General features: G+C 36.4%; 1 protein-coding gene across 7 annotated transcripts in view; it reads left to right on the forward strand.

The window, feature by feature from the left end:
* Window positions 1-25,219, forward strand: part of prdm16 (PR domain containing 16) — a 254,827-nt gene that overhangs the window by 70,991 nt on the left and 158,617 nt on the right. For all 7 annotated transcript variants that reach the window (XM_048210729.1, XM_048210730.1, XM_048210732.1 and 4 more), the window contains exon 2: window positions 13,502-13,851. In XM_048210729.1, coding sequence (XP_048066686.1) covers window positions 13,502-13,851 — 350 coding nt within the window. The remainder of the gene's footprint in view (window positions 1-13,501; window positions 13,852-25,219) is intronic.

Genomic DNA, 25,219 nt, shown 5'->3' on the forward strand with positions numbered 1-25,219 from the left:
TTTTTTTTTTTTAAGTACACTACAAGTGCACACTTCTTTTTTCACAAGGTAATCATGGTTTAAATAAAAATAGTTGATTTTAATTTTTAATCCGATTGTGTGAACAAATGTCTCTTTTTACCATATTGCTATTTGACATGCAATTTTTTAAATAGTAGGCAGTATACACAGTATATACTGTGCTGTAAGCCCAAAAAAGGGTGGAAAGAGATAGTAAATTTAGTCTGATACTACTTCCAGTTAATTCATCTAGCTCATGTGAATGCATTGCATTGTGGGATTCAGAATACCATGCATGATCTGTTGTATACTCCACATTTTGACCAAAGTAGGTTATCCGGTCATTCCATGCAGAAAATGTGCGTGCTGCAGTGCTGCAACAACAGTACAATTAGTATTGGGATGGTGGTGGAGCGTTCTGGTGTTGTTGCGCTGCTTCCAGCTTCTGTATTGAGTCCTCAGTCTGGGCTCCTTTAGCTCTTTCCTGGCGGGTCAATGAGGCAGAACAGTGTGATTAGACGGCCCAGTGCTGTGGCTGGCTTATTGAACGACCCCAGCTAATTCACTTGACCTGCTCGCCCGAGTCCACACACATGAAAAGACCAGTGGAGAAGGGCAGGCGTTCTGTAACATTATGGCTGTATGTGTTCTGATCTAGTCTGATACAGTAAACTAAACTATTAATGAACAACTGTTAATATCTCTGCTGTGAAATGTAGCAGTGATTTTTGCCATTGCATGAAGTCAAACATTTTTGAGTTCCTCTCTTCATAAGCTGAGTAATCTTTTGCAAGACGGCTCATTCCTGTTCTGCAGTACCTTTTCAACTCTGTAACTTTTAAGAAATGAATATGCTTGTGCTGTAAATTAAGGAAGTTCTATAAAATGGTATGGAAATTAAGAGCTAAAGTTGTACAGTAAGGTACTGAGAGTTAGTTTCCATAAGGGTGTCAAGTTAATTTTGATACTTTTACACATCATTTGAAATTTTGATAATATTACACAGATGTCTTTTATCTAACAAAATTGTACGGAGCTACCATTTATTCTTAAGACTTAATTTGTTTTTCTAATTTTAGTAAATTGTGGTCATGTTATACTAATCCACTCCCTCGTTTTTTTGTTACATTTAACTATGTTAAAACGAGGGAGCAAATTAATACAACAATGTCATGATTTACCTAAAACCAGAGAGAAAATTATAGAGATGTGGCCACAATTGAACTAAAATTAGGAAACAAATAAAAAAAAAACCAATTAATACGTCGGAAACAAATTCTTGATTAATGGCTACAATATCTATTAAATTTTTTTCTGACATGTGCAGAGCTAGATATAATTGAATGTTTAAAACTACCACAAAACATGCAAACATAATTAATAAAATTCATTACAGTTCCAGTCTTTGTGCTGTTTCCAACTTTACAACTATCACTATATATATATATATATATATATATACTGTAATGAATTTTATATATATATATATATATACACACCAATTAAACAGTATTGCCTGGAAAACTAGGATGATTTCCATCTTGATGGGGAATGGGAATGAAAAAAAAAAAAAAACTTTATCAAATTTTAGTGGCTCATAGCTCCAGTGTTCATTCTGTACTCTTTGTACCCACTCTGGCTTTTCTCCCTGCTGTTTGCCAGTTTCTTGTACTGTATCTTTGTAAGTAACAACCCCCTCAACCACCACCCCACTTCACCTCCCTCGCTTTACCTCCCTCCCTCTCTCTCTCTCTCTGAAATCTCCCTCTTTTGCTCACGTCCCCATGCGCCGGCAGGTCAGTGGCATGCTAACACTTTTGTCAGTGTGATTAATAGCATGCTGGATTGTCGTTAATTCACTGGCTAATGACTAAGACCGGGGCCAGTCCAGGAGTAATCGGGTGATGTATAGGTGGGGAGTGCTCTCCGAGCCAGAGGTGAAAATCATTTCCCCCAACTCAGATACCATCACAAACCGAACCAATGGCTTTTCCTGTTAATAAAAATTAATGCATTTCTCTCTTTCTCTCTTCTCTGTTATTCCCACTGGGTAACTAAATGAGGCTGTATAATACACCCAAAACTGAGACTTTACTTCTTGGCAGGATAGAAACGGAAATGAATATAGAATGTATGTTCTTCTGGTTCATGATGCCCCATAAGATGGCTCTGATCTGAGTTTGTGAGCTTGTGCTCAAAGGTGAAAACAATCATGCAATCGTCACAATAAAATAAATCAATCAATCAATGAATAAACTTTATTTTTTTGATAATGTTGAAAACACACTAATGGTTTATTTGTACAATGATCAACGCACAGGTGCATTTGAAAGCACACAGAAGTGTTTGAATATGAAAGCGTTTTGAAACCGTGTGTATCTGTGTAGGCGCTCGGTGAAGAGCATCATTGATGACTATTTACAACATGTTTTTGAAGCGTTGATCATTGAAGCCAATCATAGACATATCTGATGAGCGCGTGAACACAATGGCCAATCAGAGGTGTTAATCCGCTCAAAGTATCACATTTTTAAAATTTCAGTATCGCGCTTGGTACTTTTGACAACACTACACTAAGGTTGCATTTATTTGACCAAAATTCAGTAAAACAGTAATATTGTGAATATTATTATAATTTAAATTAATTTTCTTTTTTTCAAAGAGGCTATATGTAAGAATTTTCATGTATTAGTCACTTTTTTTTTTTGCCAATGCGTGAACAGCTTGTAATGGAACTTAACAACATTAGACCTTACTAGTTTGTCTATGAAAGCCTGTAGACTGATTTTTATGTGAAGGACTCGAGACAGTTTTGCTGGGAAAATCCTTTCTGTTGAATGACACATGAAATGAATGCTTATACAATGTTCAGGATAATGCTGAAAGAGATAATCTGTACTGTAATGTCAATGTGTCATGTAAAGAAATGATATTAATTTAAACTATAGTCTCACATAGTCAGAGCTATATTCTATAGTCTCAAATATACTTTATAATCATACTATCATAACTGTGTAATTTTAATTAGCTTTACCTTATCTGTCGACAGGATGTCGGTGAATTGCAGAGCTGGTGTAAACATATCCACATCGCTATGATCAGATGCTTTCTTAACTGCTCTTTTCTCACCGCTGTCATTTTTGTTGTGTGTTTATTTTGTTATTGAGAGGAAAGCGCACAGCACATACTTACATATTCATCTAAACGTCACTCTTAGCAGCATTGTTGGTATGTTTGTTAAAATAGATTGCTACAAAGGTATTTCCAATTTATTTTTACTTCTAAGCAAAGAACGGGCATATCAGGGCATTGAGTCACGTTCAGTCTCTCGTATGTTACGTGCGCGGTGCACAAGTGCTGCTGGCTGCAGTTCACTTAACAGCCACCGGTGTCGCTAATAACAAGGCTTTCTGAATTCTCTTTAATTTTATTAAATATAATTCCTTCCTGTGATGACAACCATACTCAAGATTTCAGTGTCTCACTCATTTTAATATGCTGCTTTTTTCAGGATAGTTGAAAAGAACAGCTATTTTTAGAAATAGATTTTTTTTGGGAACGATGTAAAAGTCTTTACTGTCAATATTGATCAGTATTAATTTCTTTATATATAACTCCTATAACTACTTAAAGACTCCTAATTTTGAATGTATATGGTGCTGTGTGTGTGGTCACCTTTTTTCCCCAATACTCCCATGTACATGCTGCATTCAACAGCAGTGTTATGATGATGATGATGATGGTAAAATCTGAACATTCATCTATATTTCATAGATAATTGAATTAAAATGTATATTCAGAAATCTCTCTGATCATGGCTTTAATTTTCAGATTTTTGAGTTGTCATTGCTTTGCAAAACTTGCTTTGCTTACAGGAGTGTGTTTAGTGCAGTCTCCCCACTGAAATAAAATTGCTTTGATTGCAAGGTGGCACAGTGTTTAAAATGAAACATTTTATTATTTATTGCTTTCATGAGTTTAAAATGAATGCTTATCATGGCTTTGGTCTTGCGTAATGTCCATAATATAGAGTAGCAAGAGAATGAGCAGCAGTGTTTCTGGAGTAGATGGAGCATATGCTGTTGTGTCATTATCCAGACGCCTGAGACCTTCTGGCACTTATTAGCAAACCTTAGCCTTTTCCTGTATCCATGTCCCCGTCTGCCTCCTCTCTCTATTTGCCTCTTTCTTGCCCCCCATGGGTGATGTTTGCAACTCAATTTGGCAAATGTAAGTTAGTATTGATTATTATTAATATTTATCATGTTTGTGAAAATGTCTTTTCCCTGGTGCTATTAATCTGTCGTGTTAATAAATGTCTGCTCAAGGCCTCGCACTGCTCCCCGGGGAGCAAGGCAGACTAGAATGGCAATCAGGAGAGGCTGACAGGAATGGCATACACATACACACACACACGCGCACACACACACACAGACACAGAGCCAGATTCCCGCAGGCCCTAATATGATTTTGGTAACTGATTAGGCTTTGTAAAACCAGGTGTGGGGATTTAAGCCTTCTAATTATGTGCATCAATTAAATGCTGAAGGTGTAAGAAATCTTTGTGCTTTGTAGCATGGTGAATATCATTGTACCACCGCATTGTTTTGGTTCATAACTCTGGTTTTACAGCAAAGGGGTTTCCAGGTCTTTTTTTTTTGTTTGTTTGTTTGTGTAAACTTTAAACTTAACACTCTGCTTTGCAAGTGGGTCATTGACAAATAAGTTTTTTAAAAGTGTAAAAAGAAGATAATGGAGATATAATTACATTTGAAGATTTATTAAAGGGTTAGTTCACCCAAAAATGAAAATTCTGTCATTTATTACTCACCCTCATGCAGTTCCACACCCGTAAGACCTTCGTTAATCTTCAGAACACAAATTAAGATATTTTTGTTGAAATCCGGGGGCTCCGTGAGGCCTCCATAGGGAGCAATGACATTTCCTCTCTCAAGATCCATTAATGTACTAAAAATATATTTAAATCAGTTCATGTGAGTACAGTGGTTCAATATTAATATTATAAAGCGACGAGAATATTTTTGGTGCACCAAAAAAACAAAATAACGACTTATTTAGTGATGGCCGATTTCAAAACACTGCTTCAGTAAGCTTCGGAGCATAATGAATCAGTGTATCGAATCATGATTCAGATCGCGTGTCAAACCGCCAAACTGCTGAAATCACGTGACTTTGCCGCTCCGAACAGCTGATTCGATACACTGATTCATTTGTGCTCCGAATCTTCATGAAGCAGTGTTTTGAAATCGGCCATCACTAAATAAGTCGTTATTTAGTTTTTTTCGGTGCTCCAAAAATATTCTCGTCGCTTTATAATATTAATATTGAACCACTGTACTCACATGAACTGATTTAAATATGTTTTTAGTACATTAATGGATCTTGAGAGAGGAAGTGTCATTGCTGGCTATGCAGGATTTTCGGATTTCAACAAAAATATCTTAATTTGTGTTCCAAAGATTAACGAAGGTCTTACAGGTGTGGAATGACATGAGGGCAAGTAATAAATGACAGAATTTTCATTTTTGGGTGAACTAACCCTTTAAGTCTTAACAATGAGATTATGAGGTTTTTATAATCAATTAACACTGCTTTTGTCATTTTTTACAAGATGGACAAAATGTATCACCAAAAAGTCATTTGTTTTAACCAAAATTTCTGTTTTACCGAATAATACTTTTGGTTATACTGAATGACGATATTTTTAAACAATGCTAACAGGCCGATATCTAGCTAGTTAGCTAGCAAAAGAACAATCAAATATTTTATATTTAGTACACATTTTTTAAATATTACAACATTTTTCATGTTTTATAGCGGTTGTACTGAATGACCTGATGTTTCGGGACATGCGTATGAGCAAGTGAAAACATGTGGTCCTTTGCAGGTGTCTAAATGATGTCATATCCTGTCACATGATATTGACAACATGACTTGATCCAAAATAGCCCCTATATATTGGTTACTCCGAATGACATCAATGAAATTATTTTTCCGGGCATTCTTTCTCATAAAAAAGCAACGACTTCTACACATAATTTTATTATTTATTAAATAATGTTAATATATGATGTTATAAAATCATGCCAGAATGAAAAATATATATTTATTACATTTTAAGATATTTTAATTACAAATGAACTGGCTGTATTGTCCTTGGACGGTTAAACCGAATGACCTTTTGACACTTCAGAATCTTTAAAATACCTTTATATGTAGCAAAATATAATTAAAACCATTTGGATTCAAAAAAAGATCTAGTTTTACTGCCTTACGTCAAATCTATCAGAGACCATATCTGCATTTGCCAATATAAGCTTCCTCTTTTCATAATTACTGGCATGGGCATAATTAGGCTGATAACAAAAATAGGTCTATATTTTTTGGTGGTATAATGGCAATTAATTACCTAATAATATGCTTAAAAAATATATTGTTTTAATGAAAATCTGTGTTGTTAATATTTTATGTAGCAACTGTTTTATAAAGACAACAGTTACCATGCTATATTAATATAATAATACAGTATATCATATAATATAATAGTGCTACATTACAATAATCAAAATAATACATTTTTAAATATGAAATAAAATAAAAATAATGTTCGAGTATGTTTATTGGGCAAATATTTGTGCATAATTAGTGAAACATTTATTCTGCTCTCAGAGGCAGTAGTGGCTTGTGATCACTCCTGATATATGCTGCAAAAAAATGACCCAGTGTGATTCATGGAGCTCATGGCTCACATATTCAGTTGAGATGAAGCTGATGAAGTGTGCCAGTGCGTCCGGCAGCTCGGCACAGATCATTGTGTATTGACTGTTCAAACAGTTGAGGTGGTTGAGGTCACTTACTTCAGCACTCTCTTCAGATGTTGGCTGGACCGCACACATATATTGAGTTTGCTCTGGCCTGCAGAGTATATATAGTACATGCTGACACTGTTAGTGTGTGTGTAGACTGCTTGAGGTGTGAGTATTGAATAAAGGAACATGTAAATGTGCTTTAGTAAGCTTACGTACCAGAGCAATATATAATAATAATATAATATGATATATATCTTCCCCATGACACCAACCTTTTGGAGAAACAATAGTGCTACTTTAAGTGTTACTTGGAAGTGATCCCTGCTGCTTTTACGAGGGGAAACAGAGCATGTTTCTGGAAAGCAAAGTTTTTAAGTATAGAAACTCAGAGAATAGAAAATCATCAAGTTTTGATTCAAGGGGAACACAAGGCTTCTTTGTGATTATGATGATGACAAAAGTTTTTAAACTGGCCAGGACCTTTTTTTTTTTTTTTTCAGTCTCTGAAAACTTGAAGCTTTTTCCTTATTTGGAATATCACAATATGTGCTTGTTTTATATTTATCTCCATAAAGTTTTTTTTTTTTTTTTTTTTTTTTTTTTCATTCAAGTCTCTCTTCTTGACATCTCTAAAGAGAAACACATGCAAGTCCATATAAATAGATTTTTACATTTTATGAAGAAAATGTGAGTGCTGAGTGCTGCTAGCAAGGAGTGTAACGGTACATGTATTCGTTTTTTGGTACATCTTTCGGTTCAGTTCACATGTGTATGGAATGAATACAGTGTTGTTTTGACAACTGCACATTCGTAACTTTTCTGTGTGAAATGTAATTTCAAAAGTTTCCTCCCCAGGATGGGACAATATCATTTATAATGATGTACTTTGATGTTGCAGACACATCTGAAAAATAACAAAGGACACAGAGTGAGCTGCTGCCGAATACATGCACAATCCAAGTTGTCAAGTTGTCGCTTCAAACTGAATCATAAGCCAGCCCGCGGCACTCATATATATGAACAGTTCCACTGCAAAAACCTCTAAGTCCATTTTACATCTTTTCTGTTAAATGTGCACTTTTTACCAGGCTCCTATGTTTAGGTTCAGTAATTTCACTTTTGTGGCAATGAAAATGTTATTAGTTAGTTGTTGAAATGCCTTAATTTAAAAAATGTCACTTCAGTCAATTCATTGGTATTTAACAAATCTGACTGTCTTTTGCTGCAAAACCAGCTAAGTCCATGTGTGTTTTTTCTCTTTGGACAACAAGACATAGTAAACAATCAGCTTTACAGCAGCAAAAGGAACACTGTTGTGTTTACTTGCTACTTGTGAAATCCTGTCATTGCCACTGTAACAATATTCAAAACATGACAAAATCTTGCTGCTTGGCAATTGAAAGCCGACTCATACGCACACCGTCTTGAAATCATATGATTCGATTGGTGTCTACCGATTGGTCCTTCTCTGGACTTAGAGGCTTTTGCTGACAAAGGGAAGTAGTGTTTAGTGGTTTCTGCAAGCAAACCGGTATTTCTTAATGGACTGATGCTGTGATTTAGCAAATTTGAAGCGAAAGTATTTGATGAACGTATAATGTGTGGAGAGCGTTCGCTCGATATCATAATGATACTCAGCTCTAGCACAGATTCACTTTGGTGTGTTGAAATGACACTGAAAACGTATGTTGGTCAAAGGCCTAAGATTGCTGGACTAGCACAGATCAGCTCTTCAGGAAGAAGAACACAGAGCATAGCAGTGTCTCCCCTCGACTCTATAGCAGCTTGCAATAATAAAGGCCCCTGTTCTCCTGCTTAAGTGACGCTTTTACAATTTATCAAATAAATCTGATGCCTTCATGTCTACGGCCCGGCTGCACAGTAGTTTCCAGTGGAATAACAAAGCAGAACAAGCGTTTCATTGTGGCCGTAGCTCAGAGGAGAGAAGGACCCCCAAGGTGCGAATTAATGATGACGGCCTGATGTAATCAGGATAAACAGTTCAGTATGAGAGCGAGAGCAAACACAGACATAAGAAGGCACTTCACTTCCGGGTGACATTTTGAACATCAGGATCCAACAGAGATCCCTATCCCAAGAACATCAGAGCCTTGGTTTATAATGCTTCTTTATTCAATCCACTCTTCTGGTAGTTTTATAGATTTTTGACTTGTGGCGTGGAATCTGGTTCACATTGCAGCTTATTCTGGCCAAGAACCGCTCACTTAGACAGGAAGAGACCGTCTGATTGACATTGAAACCAACCAACCTTTGTCACACTGTTTTGTTTTTACATGAAAAGTGTATCAAAAAGTCAGTGAACAGATTTTGGGCGGTCCGTGGGGGTGCCAGAAATGCTGAATCCTGCTCAGACCAGATCGAATAGGTCCAGTTACATTTGGTGCCGTGACCCGGATGGGAGTGAGGTTTAGGGGGGTGAGTGTAACAGAAGCAAACTAGTAAGAGCTGTGAAAGCAAACCTTCTTCCCCTGGCCTCAAGAGGTGCACTAGTGACTGACGCTAGAGACTACAGTCTTAAGCGTCCTTGTTAGCGTGCCCACCTCCCATGCTGGGAGCTGGTTGAGTAGGACCAGCTACACAGCTACATTTTGACAACGTTCTCGTCTGCACGCAAAAAAAACAAAGGAAAAGCGTTTTTGTTTTTAGTACATCGTTGTCTTGTAAACATACCCTTAGTTTGGATCCGCACCAAAACGATCAATTCGAGATCGCCTGAACAAGGTGGTCTCGGTCCAATTGAAAACGCATTCTGTGGTGAGAAGGCAATCTGACCAAACGGACCAACAAACCAATCTGTATCATAATTCATAATGGGAAATGTGTTGCAGCGGCTAACTTCAATCCATCTTGATGATGCTATGAAGAAGATAAACAGATTTACTCTGACCAATGAGAGGACAGTTTTACTCACATGTGATTTTTATAAACATTTTGGCATGCTTTGAAATGTTTCCTTGTGAAAGCGAACCAAACCAAGAAGAAACTGCAACATTGTAACAATATAATTTGGAAAAAAGCACATTATCTGTCTGAAAACACCCTGAAAACTTCCCTTTTTGAGTCATAAGCAACACATATAACACGTAGCTATATGTTTGCGAAAACTGCGTTGCGTTCTGATGGTTCGGATGTTTTGTTCATCACAATTAAGTCCTTTAAATGTCTTTTAAATCACTCTTCTAGTGTAGCTATCTGTTCGTACACTACAGCCTTTTTAACTGGCGTATTTTATAGATTTTCCAACCCTTTCTATGGTTGTTGAAAATTTACTCAGGTCATATGCCAAAAATGAGAAGGGGGGAAAAAAGTTTTAATGGTTTGAAAACACTTTTGATTCTTGCAAACAGCACCAGATAGGCAGTGGTTATAAAACTTTAACTGATCTGTGAAAAGGGGAAGCTACTACTGGGCCACATGTTCTTAAGTTAATTGCCTGGCTGCTTTGAGACTCCATTGAGACTCCAATGAAAGTCTGATCATTAAAGAAATTGGTAAAACATTTCTTTGCCCTCAAAATCGCAAGATGACGCAGGATCTGTTTTTAAAGCTTTTAATTTTTTTTTACTGTGGAGCTTTTTATATGATACATTCCCTGATTGTTGAGAATTGCTGAAAAAGGTTTTGTCACAAACATTTGCATTTCCAGTCCTAACTTTTGCATACTGTAAGTTACCATGGGATGGTAGGACATCTTTTGATTTTAAAGAAATTGTTCACGTACTTATGAAAATTCTGTCATCAATTACTCACTCTCATGTCGTTTCTAAAGCAAAAGACTTTGGTTCATGTTCTAAGAACAAATCTCACAAATCAAACATGCTTGCGTGATACATGAGAACAAGCCTCACTGGTTCTCATCTGTGAAGAAAGTACTTTTGAGCTTCTGTTTGCAGCAGAATGTGTGGTGATCAATGTTTATATGGCAACATCATATAAAGCGTTTGTAAATCTTCAGAAGACTTGGTTCAAAATGCTCAAAGCATATGGATTACTTTTACAATGCTTTTATAAACTTTTTGAAGTGTCACATTTTAGGCGCATGCACTTTCAATGGAGGGACAGAACTCTCTCAAGTTTCATTAAAATATCTTTAGTTATGTTTCAAAGAGGAACAACAGTCTTATGGATTGGGAATGACAGGTGATCATGACCTCAGAAATGACATGAAATGACATGAAATATTTGAAATCATGCTATATAGATTATTTTATTATGCAAGAAAGAAAGAGACACAACACACTAGCACAACTGTGTAGAGAATCAACAGTCGATAATGCAGTTTAGCTGCGATTGACCAATCAAAATCAAATATTGCAGAGCACAGAGTAATAATGTATTTTATTAATTTTGTATTAAAGGTCAAACTTTCCAAAGTTCCCAGGGTTTTTATGGGGAACATTTCTGTTCTTTCTCCCTACCTTTTAACTGACTGGATGAAACCGCTGTCGTTTGACTTAAAGCCAACTTAGCAGTAACTACAATTTATACTTATTCATGACTTTGCTGTTGTTTATAAGTAGCGTTTGAATGTGAGAGAAAACAGTTTGGAGTCATAAACTTGTGTTCTTGGCAGCGCTGGCAGGGGGGCCGAGTCTGGTTGATTGGAAGCACTCCTGGTGTAATTGCGGCCTAGTTAGCCCTGATTGCTGGTCCTGTGTTTGGATAGCAAACTGCAGTGGTGCTGCTACAAATTACAGCGAGTCCATCCATGCGTACTTGCGTAGTTGTCGTCATGGATACAGATCGAAAGTGTCATGTGTCCTGCCTCAGACCCTCAACTAAGAAATTTTAGAACACCGATGCAGGTGACATCTCTCAAAGATTGACAGCTCCAGCTCCGATGATCCTACAGTGTGGTATTAAAGGGCTTTCACGTCCTTTGTACCTTGCGATACGTGTGAAACTAATGCAGAGAAACAGAACCTATTTTTAGCAAACGGAGTTGTTCCTTTTGCTAGCATGAATGATGAGTACCATAATTATGCTGTCAGGCAAAGAGTGACAATAAACATAGATGGCTGGCAGTGGCGTCAGGCCACAGGGTCATTTGCTGCCATTATTTGTAAAATGATCAGACAGGAAATGGCGGTGACTATGAAATAAATGGGATCCTCCCTGTGCCAGACTCACTAAGCTACAGTGAAAGATCTAACAAAGCTTGAATTCTTCACGAGTGTCTGTTTTTTTTTTTTTTTTTTTTGGTTTACGCAGAGTGCATTATTCACAGATCAGTGCACATCACTGTATAACCAGCGATTAAAAAAATAAATAAAAGTTTGGTTTGAAACGTTCATGCTTGTTTGAAAGGCTTGGTGATGTTGGTGGTCTCTTGTTGGTTGGTGGGGACATGTGACAGAAAAAAGGGTGATGGTTTAATATCCACATGGAATGATATTATTTTCCTTATACTTATGGTTAGTGGTTTGAAGAACCCATATCCCTAAGTATTAAACGTTGGTACATTCACAATGATAAGAATGATACCTTAAAGTGTATGGCTTGTTGAGTATATGCTATTACTTTTCAAAGTGATTGGTCTTATGATTTTTGCCTTTTAGAAGATAAAATGGGGGTGGGGTTGGAAGGACAAGAACATCATAGAGATTTGAGTGTTGACTTTTTTGACTTGGGCCACTTACAACCAATTAGCAACACCCTGGCAACCTGCCAGAACATCCTAGCATTGTTACAGTGAGTTTTGAACAGACTAAAGGCCCATTCGTACCGGGGAAAATAACTATAAAGTTTTAATAATCATTCTAATTCTATGGGAATAAGAAAGTCCATACGACATAACAATACAGAAAGACTATATTGTTGGAATATTTTTTTTCCCCAGCTGATAAAAACATTGACAGCCAATCAAAATTCAAGCATTCAAAGTGGTAGACGACATCATTGCAGTTCACGCTTATGAAAATGGAACATTATTGTGCTTTGGTGTGGACACTAATAATTATTGTTACAGTTATTTTTATAGTTATCATTCTTGGTGAAAACAGGACTCGCACCGCTTACATTTTCTTAAAAACAACATACATATAAAAAGATGATGTTCAAAGCACAGAATGTTCAATGTGCAGTGCAAATGATTGTATATTTAAAGGTATAGTTCACACAAAAATGTAAATTATTTAACCATTGTTTTTTAGCTTCAGTTTGTTCCAACCGTATGATGTTATTTTTTTCTGTGGAACAGAAATATGATTTTTAATCATCATTTAATTATTTAATCAAGAATTTTCACATAATTCTTTTTCTAACAATTCATGGTGTCTATCAAGCTCCAAAAAGGAAGAAACGCCACAAAATTAAGTAAGAGCAGCCAATGATGTCCATTTGAGTTGATTTGAAAGCTATAGTGTTATTTTTGGTCCTTTTTTGGAGCCTCAAACACATGGTCATTATGGACTGTCATTACATGGAAAAGAGCTGCATGAACATTCTTCAAAATTTCTCCTTTTGTGTTCAATAGTAAGACAATCATATGGGTTTTAATGACAGAATTTGAAATTTGGGTGAAATATCCCTTTCAAAATCAGCAAATCAAACACAATGGTGATCTGGAGAAATGAAGCTGAGGAACATTTGATGTGCTTTGCATCTCTATTCTGCTAATGTATTGCAAATGTCTCTGTATTGTCTTTCAGATGACAGTGATGCAGTAGACAGCATGTACGACACAGAGCCCAATCTCGTGACTGGCGAGAGCGCAGAAGAGGAGACAGAAGACAGCATCATGTCCCCCATTGCGGTGGGGCCCACGTCCCCTCAGCCCTGCAATGAGGACTTCACTCCTAAAGAGGGCTCACCCTATGAGGTGCCCGTCTACATTCCCGATGATATTCCCATCCCTGCTGACTTGGAGCTCCGCGAGTCGTCTGTTCCAGGGGCTGGCCTTGGGATCTGGGCTAAAGTCAAAATTCGGATGGGAGAACGCTTCGGACCATACAACGGACTGCAGAGCGCCACGGTAAAAGAGACCACTTATGGATGGGAGGTACGTGGAGATGATATGGCATGCACTTTATATATTCCTTTTTATTAGCATTAGAAAGTTGAAATCGTTCGATTTGAATTTGAAAGACACAATTTAGGCCCTGTCCCAAATGACTCACTTGAAGTGGACATCCAGTCTCTTAAGCTTCTTTCAAGCATGTCCATACTGTTTTGGCTGAATTCAGAGTGTTCTAGGACCCAAGAACATTATGTTCAAGCAACACTACTTCACCAAAGTGTGGACTCGTAGGAGGTCTGCAAGGGTCAAGGGGGTCATTTGAGACAGAACCTTAGTTTAGACTATGAAGATGAACAGGGCCTCCAGTGATTCAAGGGCCAATTTGACTGGTGTATGTGGTAAGTCAACCCTGCGGTGACTAGCTCACAGCTGTGGGAAAGACATGAGCACATTATGGGGTAAAGATGTTCATTCCATGTCTCTGGGGGTTTTTTTCATCTCCCCCTTTCTTTTCCATTCATCCCTGAATTTCATTTAATGGTGATTTTCAAAACCCTGATTACTGAAGATATCAGCTTTTCTCTTCTGCCTACATCTATTAGAATACACTCATTTGGTCACGCCACATGATATGGGTTATGGGAGACGCGTGGCATTTGCGTGGAGCCATATTGAACTATTAATTTTCATTTCAACATGACATCGGAGGATATTGAAGTTGCTTCGGTAAGCTCATTAGGGCACATGCTGATTTCCCCCCACATGACTGATCAGACGTGAGCCGCTCTCTCTCTTTTTCTCTTCTCTCACTCTGTGTACTCAGCTCCACTGATATATACCATTACACTCATTTAGAATTACATATGAGCAGGGCCGTTGTTGGGGTGCATCCAGAAATGTTGTCCTGGGCCCTGTGATGGAGGGGGGCCCACAAAGTTCCTACTCATTGGGCCTGAGTGAGAATTTATTTCTGAAACATTTGGACTTTTTTATGCTTTGAGCTTCGCACAAAACACTCGACTTGACCTTTCGTTTTTATTGCAAAGAATAAACTGGAAAACATAGATTTTTAAGAATTTTTTTTTTTTTTTTTTTATGCAAAATAACCATTTGTCCATTGTCACATTTTCTTAGTTACACACACACACATATTTTTTTTTCTGTTTAATGCGTTAGATATTTAGCGCAATTAACAAAGCATCCATTCTCTTTCGAGCTTGAATGAACAAAACACACAAAATTATGCCAAAATGCCAGTTTGATCTAGTATCCTCATAAGCACAATCTTAAATGAGTTAAATAAAGTCTTGAATGAACGTAAAGTGTTGTGAGAAAATGGTATTCGTGTCAGATTTGTGTCAGGTCTTAAAGTGACAGTAGCCTAATAAACCACTACTTACCCTCATGCCGTTGCACTTATTGTAAAGTGTTACCATAAAAATGAATAACAGTTTTCTCTTAATCTTATTAAGCACAAACAATAAGGTTTCATTTGTTAACATTAGTTAATGCACTGTGAACTATCATGAACTAACAACAACTGACTATTTTTAACATAAACAAAGATTAATAAATACTGTAGCACATATATTGCTCATTGTTAGTTGATGTTGGTAATGAATGTTAATAAATAAGACCTTATTGTAAAGTGTTACCATTTTTATTTATACTGTTTTTATTTCTATGATCAGTTTGTGGAAAGGAGTTCAGTTAGGAGGTCAAAAGTTGTAGAAGCTCATAAATCATGTACAGTAAGGTCTGAAGAGACTGAAATCATACAGAAGAGAAGTCAGTCAGTCGAGTCAGTGGCAAAACCTTTTACAGTACTTGAGTATTGTTGTCTTTTGCTGCATATGATAATTCATACTCAGAAAGTAGAACTGAAATGACATTCATTACAAGATTATTAGTTAAAACATTTCAAATACACCTGCAGAATATTTTTTCTAGTCATGTATTTCGCCACTGAGGATTTCTTAAAAATAGTGTGTAAAAATCTTGTCTCGTCTCGTATCGTGAGATACCTGTCTCGTCACACCCCTATTAATCATAGAACAAAAGAAAAAGAGAAATTCACTCACTGCTCTTGATTGAGTAACTTTTGTAGCTTTAATAAAACATCTATGGTTATTTATAATTTATGAAGTAAAGACTGTGAAGTGTTTTGATACCTTTATTCAACTTCTGTATGTTTCCTACACACTGTAAAAAAAAATCCCAGTAAAATTTACGGTAAAAAACCAGCAGCTGTGGTTGCCAGAACTTTACCGTAAAAAATACAGTAGCAACGTAAAAAAAAAAAATCTGTTAAATTTACGGTAAAATTTCTTTAACTGATATAATGTTAATTTACCAACCTAATGAAGTACTAATATCTGTTTTGTACCTCTATAATTCACTGACAGTCACCAAACACAGTGGTGTTAAGAGTCACATGATGAATCAAAGTTCATCACAAGCAGCTTTTCCACAAGCTGAGGAGGACAATGCTAATATATAGAAGGAGCACACAGTGTCATTCACACACACACTAAACACCATCATGGTAACATGCATGAAATTTTAAAAATGCAATAAACATTAATTTAACAACATTAGATGTAAAATAAAACCCTAATGTACATAACTGATTAGAAAAAAATGAGAAAAACTAAGAAGAAACAGAGTTATTTCAACGAAAATATATCAAATGTGAAGTGTCACGCAGGGAATTGTGGGAATGTCAATTTACGTTTTTTCACTGTGAATTTTACAATGAATTGTTATTTTTCACTTCCAAAAACTGTGAATTTAACGGTATTTTACCGTAAAATTACATTAAATGTACCGTTAGATCTATTACAGTTATTCACCGTATATAGTATGGAAACTTTCTGTGAACCAATTGACAGTTTTTCACCGCAGCATTTTTACAGTCTTTTACTGTTAAAGTCACGGTCATTTTAGATCAAATATTTAAAATATATTGTATTTGTTGTTTCTAGATTAATTTTTAGATTAAATGTGAAATTATTACAATATAAAAATATATTGAAAAATCTGTTATTTGTGATTAATTACAGAAAAATGTGTGATTAATTATTTTTATTTTTATCGATTGACAGCAATTGGCAGTATGCAGTACCCTAGCGTTCCATAAATAGCCATTGAAGCATGCAATAATCAGTCCAGAGGCATCAGCTCAACACCATGCTTTCATACTTTTTTTTTTTTTTTTTCTCAAGGAATTCATATTTCTGCTTTCGACATGCCTAGTTTAATTCCCCAGAAAAAGGCATTCTAACTGTCTTGCTGCTTTGGGTTGGATTCGCCACTAATGATGCTCATCAGAATCCGACCCCAAGAGAAAGCTCTCTCTCTCTTGCCGTCTCTGTCTGCCTGACACAACGCTCAAATTTCAGCCCTAATTTACACGCTCAAGTACTTTGGCTTTATGTTTTATAAAGAGTACACTCAAGGCCCTGGTTGACAGCGTAACGATTGACGAGGAGCACATCTATGGGTATTTGCTCATGCACACACACACACACACATACACACACTTGCTAAAGACCAGAGAGACATCTGTTGGACCATCTGTGACAAACCATCTATAAAAATGATACTTGTTAGCAGCTGCCAGAAAGCAGATGACAGTGTGTTGCCTTCATTTTAGGATTTTCTGTTTAATTGCATTATTCCTTTTTTTTTCAGGTTTAAAATACTTCCCCCAATTCCCACTACAAAGTATTTAGACTCTGTGGCAGTTTCAAAACATTGCTTTGTTTGTTTGAGCATCCTCACACAGCAACAACCAATGGTGTGATGTTGGGGCGGGGCTATCTGCTTGTCCGGCCAATGACAGTCAGGGGAGTGTTTTGAAAATTTTTTGCAATTCTTTTGTTGCTGCTAATGGTGCAGAAACCACACTCTTCACCTTTACAAGGGTTATGATTTACTCACCCTCAAGACATCCTAGGTGTATATGACTATCTTCTTGCAGTATGCGTACGGACATCCACTGGAAGCAAGTTATTTGAGTTTATAAGGTTTTAAATATGGATATTTGTCTTACAAAAATGCATCGCTTCGCTTCAAAAGGCCTTTATTAACCCCCTGGAACTGTATGGATTAGTTTTATTATGGATGGATGCAATTTTTTTTTTTTTTTGGTGACAAAATTTGCCCCCCCCCCACCCTTCTTTCACTCCATTATAAAGATTGAAGGAGCAAGGATATTTTTAAATATATCTCCGATTGTGTTCATCTGAAAGAAGATATATACACTTAGGATGGCTTGAGATTGAGTAAATCATGGGATAATTTTCATTTTTGGGTGAGGGGTTGTTGTGTGGCAATCATTTCCCTCACGGCTATTACAGTTATACTTTGTGTTACGTTATAGGGCATTAAATGTTTTACTGAAAAGAAAAGTGAAAACAATCATTCAGAAACCTCAAGCTCATAAAACATCTGCTTTAAAAGGTGGAAAAATAAAAGAAAACATCTTAAGCCACATCCTGTCTGCCCCCTTTCGCCATGGTTGGAGGGTTCTGAGCTCTTATTAGAGATAGTCATAACAGTCAGACATAGATAGCCATCGCCGCTGTCCCTGAGGAGCTGGACTTGGCTACGTCATCACACCGCCCAACCCTTAGACAAATAGACAGAAGTGAGAGAGCAGAGCAGCTAAGAGCAAAGAGTCAGAGGTGTTAATAGAGTGGGATTACAGACCGGCCACAATGGGCCAAACACAGACAGATATCCACCAAGTGTTTGAATCACGGCTCATATGCATTAAGAGCTCACGTGGTTTCTCATGACTGCAAAACGTGCTGGGTAACCAATGTCATTCTCTAAGGCTTCCGTCTGTGGTACAATCATGACTTTTCTATATTTTAGGCTCTAAATACATGCAAACAAAGCATTCAATGCCTTATTCATATAGCTTTAATTTTTGAACTTCCTTTCTGTCCACTGTCTACACATACACATGAAAAAGAATCGTATAAGTGACCAATTTGTAAGGCTCTACATGTTCAGCAACTTCACACGTCACACAAATAGTGTTTGAGTTTAGCATTAGCTTTTGCTAAGCTAAGTTTAGTTGACATATTGCTAAGCCGACTCCTTCTGAAAGAATATTTGTACATGTCAGCTGGTCAGGGATTCGTTTCCCAAAAGCATCGTTAGCACAGTTCAATGAGTCAGTGTTTCCCGAAACCAAATTTCCAAAGAACATTCGCAAACAGCATCGCAAACTTGTGTGGTTGGAACGGCAGCTCTCGACTTGTGGTTAGAAGCATTGTTTCTTGTTTGCATGACGTGTACTTAATAAATCCTTATCTGTAACAAAATAAGCATGCTGATATTCAGTACAATCTATATCTTTTATTTCGAATATAAGTGTCATTTTTGTCTTTTAGTTTGTCAAGAGATTTATAGCGCAATTTCTGAACAAGCCTGTGATTGGATCTGGAAATAAAGCAAAATAACTGAGAAAAATGAAAGTTAGTTGTATGGGAAATGCACCCCAGACTGGAAGACAAGCCCATTGTGAAAAAAGAATACTTTTTAAAAGAGTAGGTTACTTTAAAATTATTTATTTTAAAAGGAAATGCTTACTGAATGTAATGCTTTCAGACAATTAATTGCAATTAATTGAAAATGTGAAAATTTATATTGTATACAATTAGCTAAACTTTAGAGTGGTTTATTGACCCACTTACAGAACTTAAGAACATCTTTATATTACATTTCATAATTACTTTTATTGTCTTTGGAATATGGTTAAAGTGTACTGCTGAATGTACTGACAAGCATTTATTGAAACCTAAAATATACTTACATATACATGTCATTTCTATTGAAACTTGTATGTAATGTATATAAAGGGTACATAACACACACAGTTTCGGCCAATCTCATGTTAATCTTGGGTACCTATATAGAGTAGTTTAGCATCCTTCATATCTCCGAACAGTCTTTAGTTTAATCAGATTTATAAAAGAAAGAAACGCTGTACCGAGTCTTTCCGAAAACAGCCGAGCTCCTGGAGGCGTGCCGTGGGCAAAGCTAAAGAGTGACAAGCACGCGCAACTTTTGCGTAGCGAATCTATCAATGGTCAACTAGACTAATGTTTTTAAACACAGACAATACACCATCGCATTATCCATGGATAACTTTTGATTCATTATACCTTTGTGTTGTTTTACATTTATATGCACTTATGCGCCGACTGCCAACAAAACGGGATATTTTACCGCTGTGACCGCTCCATCTTTCAGTTTCAAACGATCTGTAAATCCAGTGTGGAACTGGGCTTTGTTTATAAAACCATAAGCGCTGATCCTGAGGGCTTGAGCAGCCATGGAAAACACAAGATATTCTCTTCATTTTAACCAATAAAAAAGTGATTGCAACTTTCAGACACAACTTTATCCTTATTTTGATAGTTAGTTTCTATGGTTATTTTAATGACAAATGTTGTGAGTGCATCAATGTAATGCGTGAGCACAAATCTCTCAGCTTCACTTAACGCTGGGTACTTTGGGAAGCAAGGTTATCTTTACCTCACAACCAAAAACACACTTCTTTGGTGACATTGTTGATTTCGTGGTCTAAAAACAAAGTGCTAAATTTTTTCTTGAGCAAGTCCTGTGCAGCGCTGCGTAACCCGAACGAAGCACATTGATGGGTGGCTCTTGCTCTCTCTCTGGTTGATGTGTGTGTGCGCGCTCTTCCGGGAGAAGTGCCCATTCAAGGAATACCTCCCTTTATTACGTAATACAGGGCCATACTCGGGAAAAAAAACTTTCCGAAACTTGTTTGAATCCGGAAAGAGAGTATTTGGCACAGGAATACTCCGTCATACGTGCAACTCGTTTTTTGAAACTTTGCCAATGTTTAGCAAAGGAATCCAACTCTTTAACAGTGTAAATAAGTCAGAATGCATGAAATGGCATTAGACTTTGAAAGTACACATTTGTAATGATGCATGTAATATCGAATAACACAGTACAGTTAATATTATAATCAAATACTTGTCCTTTATGTTACTTGTACGTGTGCTTTATGTTAGTCACATCAAAACTACTTTTACTACTTTTAAAGCATGACAAAAGTAAAACTTTTGGTAACACTTTACTTAAAGCCTTTATGTATAATGCATTATAAAGGTATTCATAATGCATGTTATAAAGCATTATATCTTATATATTATATCATAAATAATTGTAACCAAAGTTAAAATGCATTATGATATTTGCAGATTTCTTGTTTCATCTGAAACTAGTTATTTGTCATGTGTTTTAATGGATTATACTTTCTAAAAGCACAACACAAGTATTATAATGTATATTAACTGTTACAATTATTCATGAGACCATACAATGCATTATAAGGTGCATTACAAGGCATTATTAATGCATTCAAAATACTTTTATAATGCTTTATAAATAAGGGCTTCAAGTAAAATGTTACCACACTTTTGATTTGATATTATTAAAAGTCTACTTAAGTGTAAGTGCCCTAGTCTCAAAAGTGTACTATTTTATTTAATAAATATTAGGTTATATGTAAGTACTTTTTTAAAAATATACATTTAAGATTTGAAAAAACAAGTGCACAATCAATACAGTTAATCACACTTCTTTCTCACAAGAGGCTTGTCAAACAGCTAAACCAGAAAAACTTTTTCAACATGGTTAAGTACAGAACACTTCTCTCTCTTGTCTGGCATTTTAGAGGGATTTTTGTTATCTGAGCTCATGGCAAAGCTTTCTGGAATGGCCTTCACCTCTTGTAAGCCGAATCAAACAAAATCTGTTTTTTAATATTTTGTGTTATTCAATTGTCTTCAGCTACGAATGAGAGGGCAGTACGTTTTAGTCTGCTTACGTGGCAGCATAATCATGCTGCCTACCTCCAACAGTCATGAATATGCCTTAAAATGCTGTCTAGATAGGCAGCTCACCAGGCTTTCAAACCGAACTGATGTCTGTGAGCGTTTGCTTGGTGCTGCAGGTGTGGGTTAATGAGAAGAGACTGCAGGTAGAACAGGAAGTCGTCTTCTGTCTGTCCCCCAGGCTGTCCTGTCTCGACTGAAGAGGTGTTAACTCAGATTCATTTCGGCGAGACGGACAGCTCAATCTCCGAGATGCTTAGCCCCAGGGCTTCACTCCCAGAGACACTCTCTCTCTACCCACAAAGCACTGCTCAGGAACAAGAGACAGAGCCCGTCTATTTAAAAGCCATTATGATTCTCTTTATCACAACATATTATAACAGCGACCCCGGACACAGACGCTTTCAATCAGATCTTTTTCTGAGCGGGACTCTGGGGTCCCAGAGAGGAAGGTTTATAGCCAGTGGCCCTGTCGGTTTAAGGGGGTCGATGGTGTGATGGCACTAGCTGGGGTATTGACGGAAGTGCCGAACACACTATAGAACGTGAGGTGGGATGCTGGCAATCCAACGTGAGATGCTGTCAGATTAGTTCCATAGGGGACTGCCGTCACCGTGCCTTTGTGTGTGTGTCCGTCTACTGCCAGATATGACTAGAGGGGACAGTGTGAGCACAGGCTGTGTGTGTGTTTCTGAATTAACGTCTTCCTTTACTGGCATAGGGAATGTCATCAAGAGCAAGAAAGAAAAAACAACAACAACAACAACAAAAAACAACAGCTATAAATCATTGTTGTGAAATCAACAGTGAGTTTTCATATGATGAATATGACCCTTCACAGTCGATAATGCTTTAAAATGAAATCTGTTAGAGAGGGCAGGTAAAATACCTTACTCACCTGGTGAGTAGTAAAAACACCATATCGGCATTGTCTTTACAGTTCTTGCCATCTCTGAAAATCCAAGCAAATGTCACGTTCCCCTTTTTTCCAGCAGGCTCTCCTCTGTTTGCCGTTTTTTTTTTAAACGGGTGATTCCCCGGAGGTTCAAGATTTAGCATGCTTCATGTCAACCTTTCTTGCTCATTGTGACAACTAACCTATGCCACTCTCAAAGTAGCTGGAGCAACTTTTCTCTATTTATAGATAATAGTATGTTTGAAATTTCCTGCAAAAACACCCAGACAGGTCCAAAATATAAAAACTTATAATAGGCTTACCATAGTGAATCAGAGTAAGGCAAAAACATGTTTTAGAAGAAGGATTGATGATGATGTATTGACTCATTATTTACATTTTGTTAATTTTGAACAAAAAAGTTACATAGTGTATCTTTACTTTCAAGTTTATTTAACTGGATTTTAAAGGGACAGTTCACCCAAAAAATGAAATTCTGGTATAATTTATTCACCCTTATTTTGTTTCAAACCTTGCTTTTTTTCTTGTGTGGAACCAGTTACATTAGTATTATTCATATACTTTTATATATATATATATATATATATATATATATATATATATATATATATATATATATATATATATATATATATATATATATATATATATATATATATATATATATATATTGTATATTTATATATTATTATTATATATAGTATTTATTAATTTTTTGTACTAGCTTTTATTTTTATAATTTCAGTTTTTATTTTTAATTTTAGTGTAAGTTTTGGAAGTTTTATGTGCTTTTTGTCATTTTTTTAAATCATTTCTAGACAATGAGCCAATTTAGCCTTTTGTTTACAGTTTTAGTCATTTCAGTACTTCAACCTAAACTCATTTGCCAAGGCAACATTTCAAATTGTAATTTTTTTCTAAGTTAAAGGGTTTTATGTAATGTTTTTATGTTTAAGGTTTCTTTCTAACATTCTTTCTAATATTTAAATCTTATTTCATTTTAGCTTTATTTTTCAGCTAACAAAAATATTTCCATTAAGTTTTAGTTAACACTGTTTTAAAACACAAAAAGAAAAACGCAGTAAGATTATTTGATGTCTGTGAAATAAAATTAAATTTGTTCTCATTGCATAAAATGTCTCGGTGCATCATATTTGAATGTTCACATGAATAATAGATAATTCACCTATTTTGCAAGACTTCTGCCAGGGAAGTGATATGACATATCTGCCATTTCTTGCCAAAATTATTATTATTTTTATTTATTTATTTATTTATTTAACTTAATGTGCTTTAAATTTCAGAAAAAAGTTGGTCCTCTGGTGCAGGACACATGATTTTTACATGTAAATAAAATTAGCAACCTCAGTGAGTATTTTTAGCAGTAAATGAATAGTTTATGTGGGTGGTGACACTGATAGAACTTTATTTCAACAACAAACATATAAGGAGACTCTTTATTCCACCAAGAAACAAAAGAATCAATGTATGAGGGAATCAGAGAAGGAGAAAGCTTGCTATGGCATTTCTTCAAAAGCCAGATAAATGATGTGTACACACGCCGTGCCCTGGCAGTGTCAGTGGGTGTGGTAGATTTGATGTTAAACCCGGTTTGACCTCAGTGATGCTGTTTAGTGTCATTTATCGTAAGATTTTCTGTACCCATCCCTTATGACAGTATAAATTTCTGATTTATACTGTCAGAAATTTAAGTATGTTATGAAAACGGAAGGTCAGACTAATTCATTTGTTATCATCATGTAACAGGAACTGCTTCTAAGAATCATTAGATTCTGTAATGCTTGAGCGAAACTGAACAATCCAGGTATAAGCTGTGGTAAGATACACATACCAAACCTGACTGCAATAAATGTATGTGCATCACAGGACTTCCGTCATGTTTTTATTTTTTTTATTTTTTTATGAGTAGTCATTTTCATAGTAACCAAAAATCTCAAAATTAATGTAATAAAATAATAAAATACTAGCCTTGCTTAGGCTAATGTTTTAGCTAGCATTTCATGTATATTAAACATACAAATTTACATAATTAATATTACATAATATTTTCCACACTTTTTAAATTTTATATATACACCGATCAGGCATAACATTATAACCACTGGCAGTTGAAGTTATTAACACTGATTATCTCTTCATCACGGCACCTGTTAGTGGGATATATTAGGCAGCAAGTGAACATTTGGTCCTCAAAGTTGATGTGTTAAAAGCAGGAAAAATGGGCAAGTGTAAGGATTTGATCGAGTTTGACAAGGGCCAAATTGTGATTTCTAGATGACTGGGTCAGAGCATCTCCAAAACTGCAGCTCTTGTGGGGTGTTCCTGGTCTGCAGTGTTCAGTATCTATCAAAAGTGGTCCAAGGAAGGAACAGTGGTGAACCGGCGACAGGGTCATGGGCGGCCAAGGCTCACTGATGGGGAGCGAAAGCTGGCCCGTGTGGTCTGATCCAACAGACGAGCTACTGTAGCTCAAATTGCTCAAGAAGTTAATGCTGGTTCTGACAGAAAGGTGCATAGCCGCAGACTAGTCAGGCTGCCCGTGCTGACCCCCGTCCACCGCCGAAAGTGTCAGGAGTGGAAATACATA

The sequence above is a fragment of the Megalobrama amblycephala genome, linkage group LG12 (genome assembly GCF_018812025.1).
Source record: "Megalobrama amblycephala isolate DHTTF-2021 linkage group LG12, ASM1881202v1, whole genome shotgun sequence".
Taxonomy (NCBI): Eukaryota; Metazoa; Chordata; class Actinopteri; order Cypriniformes; family Xenocyprididae; genus Megalobrama; species Megalobrama amblycephala.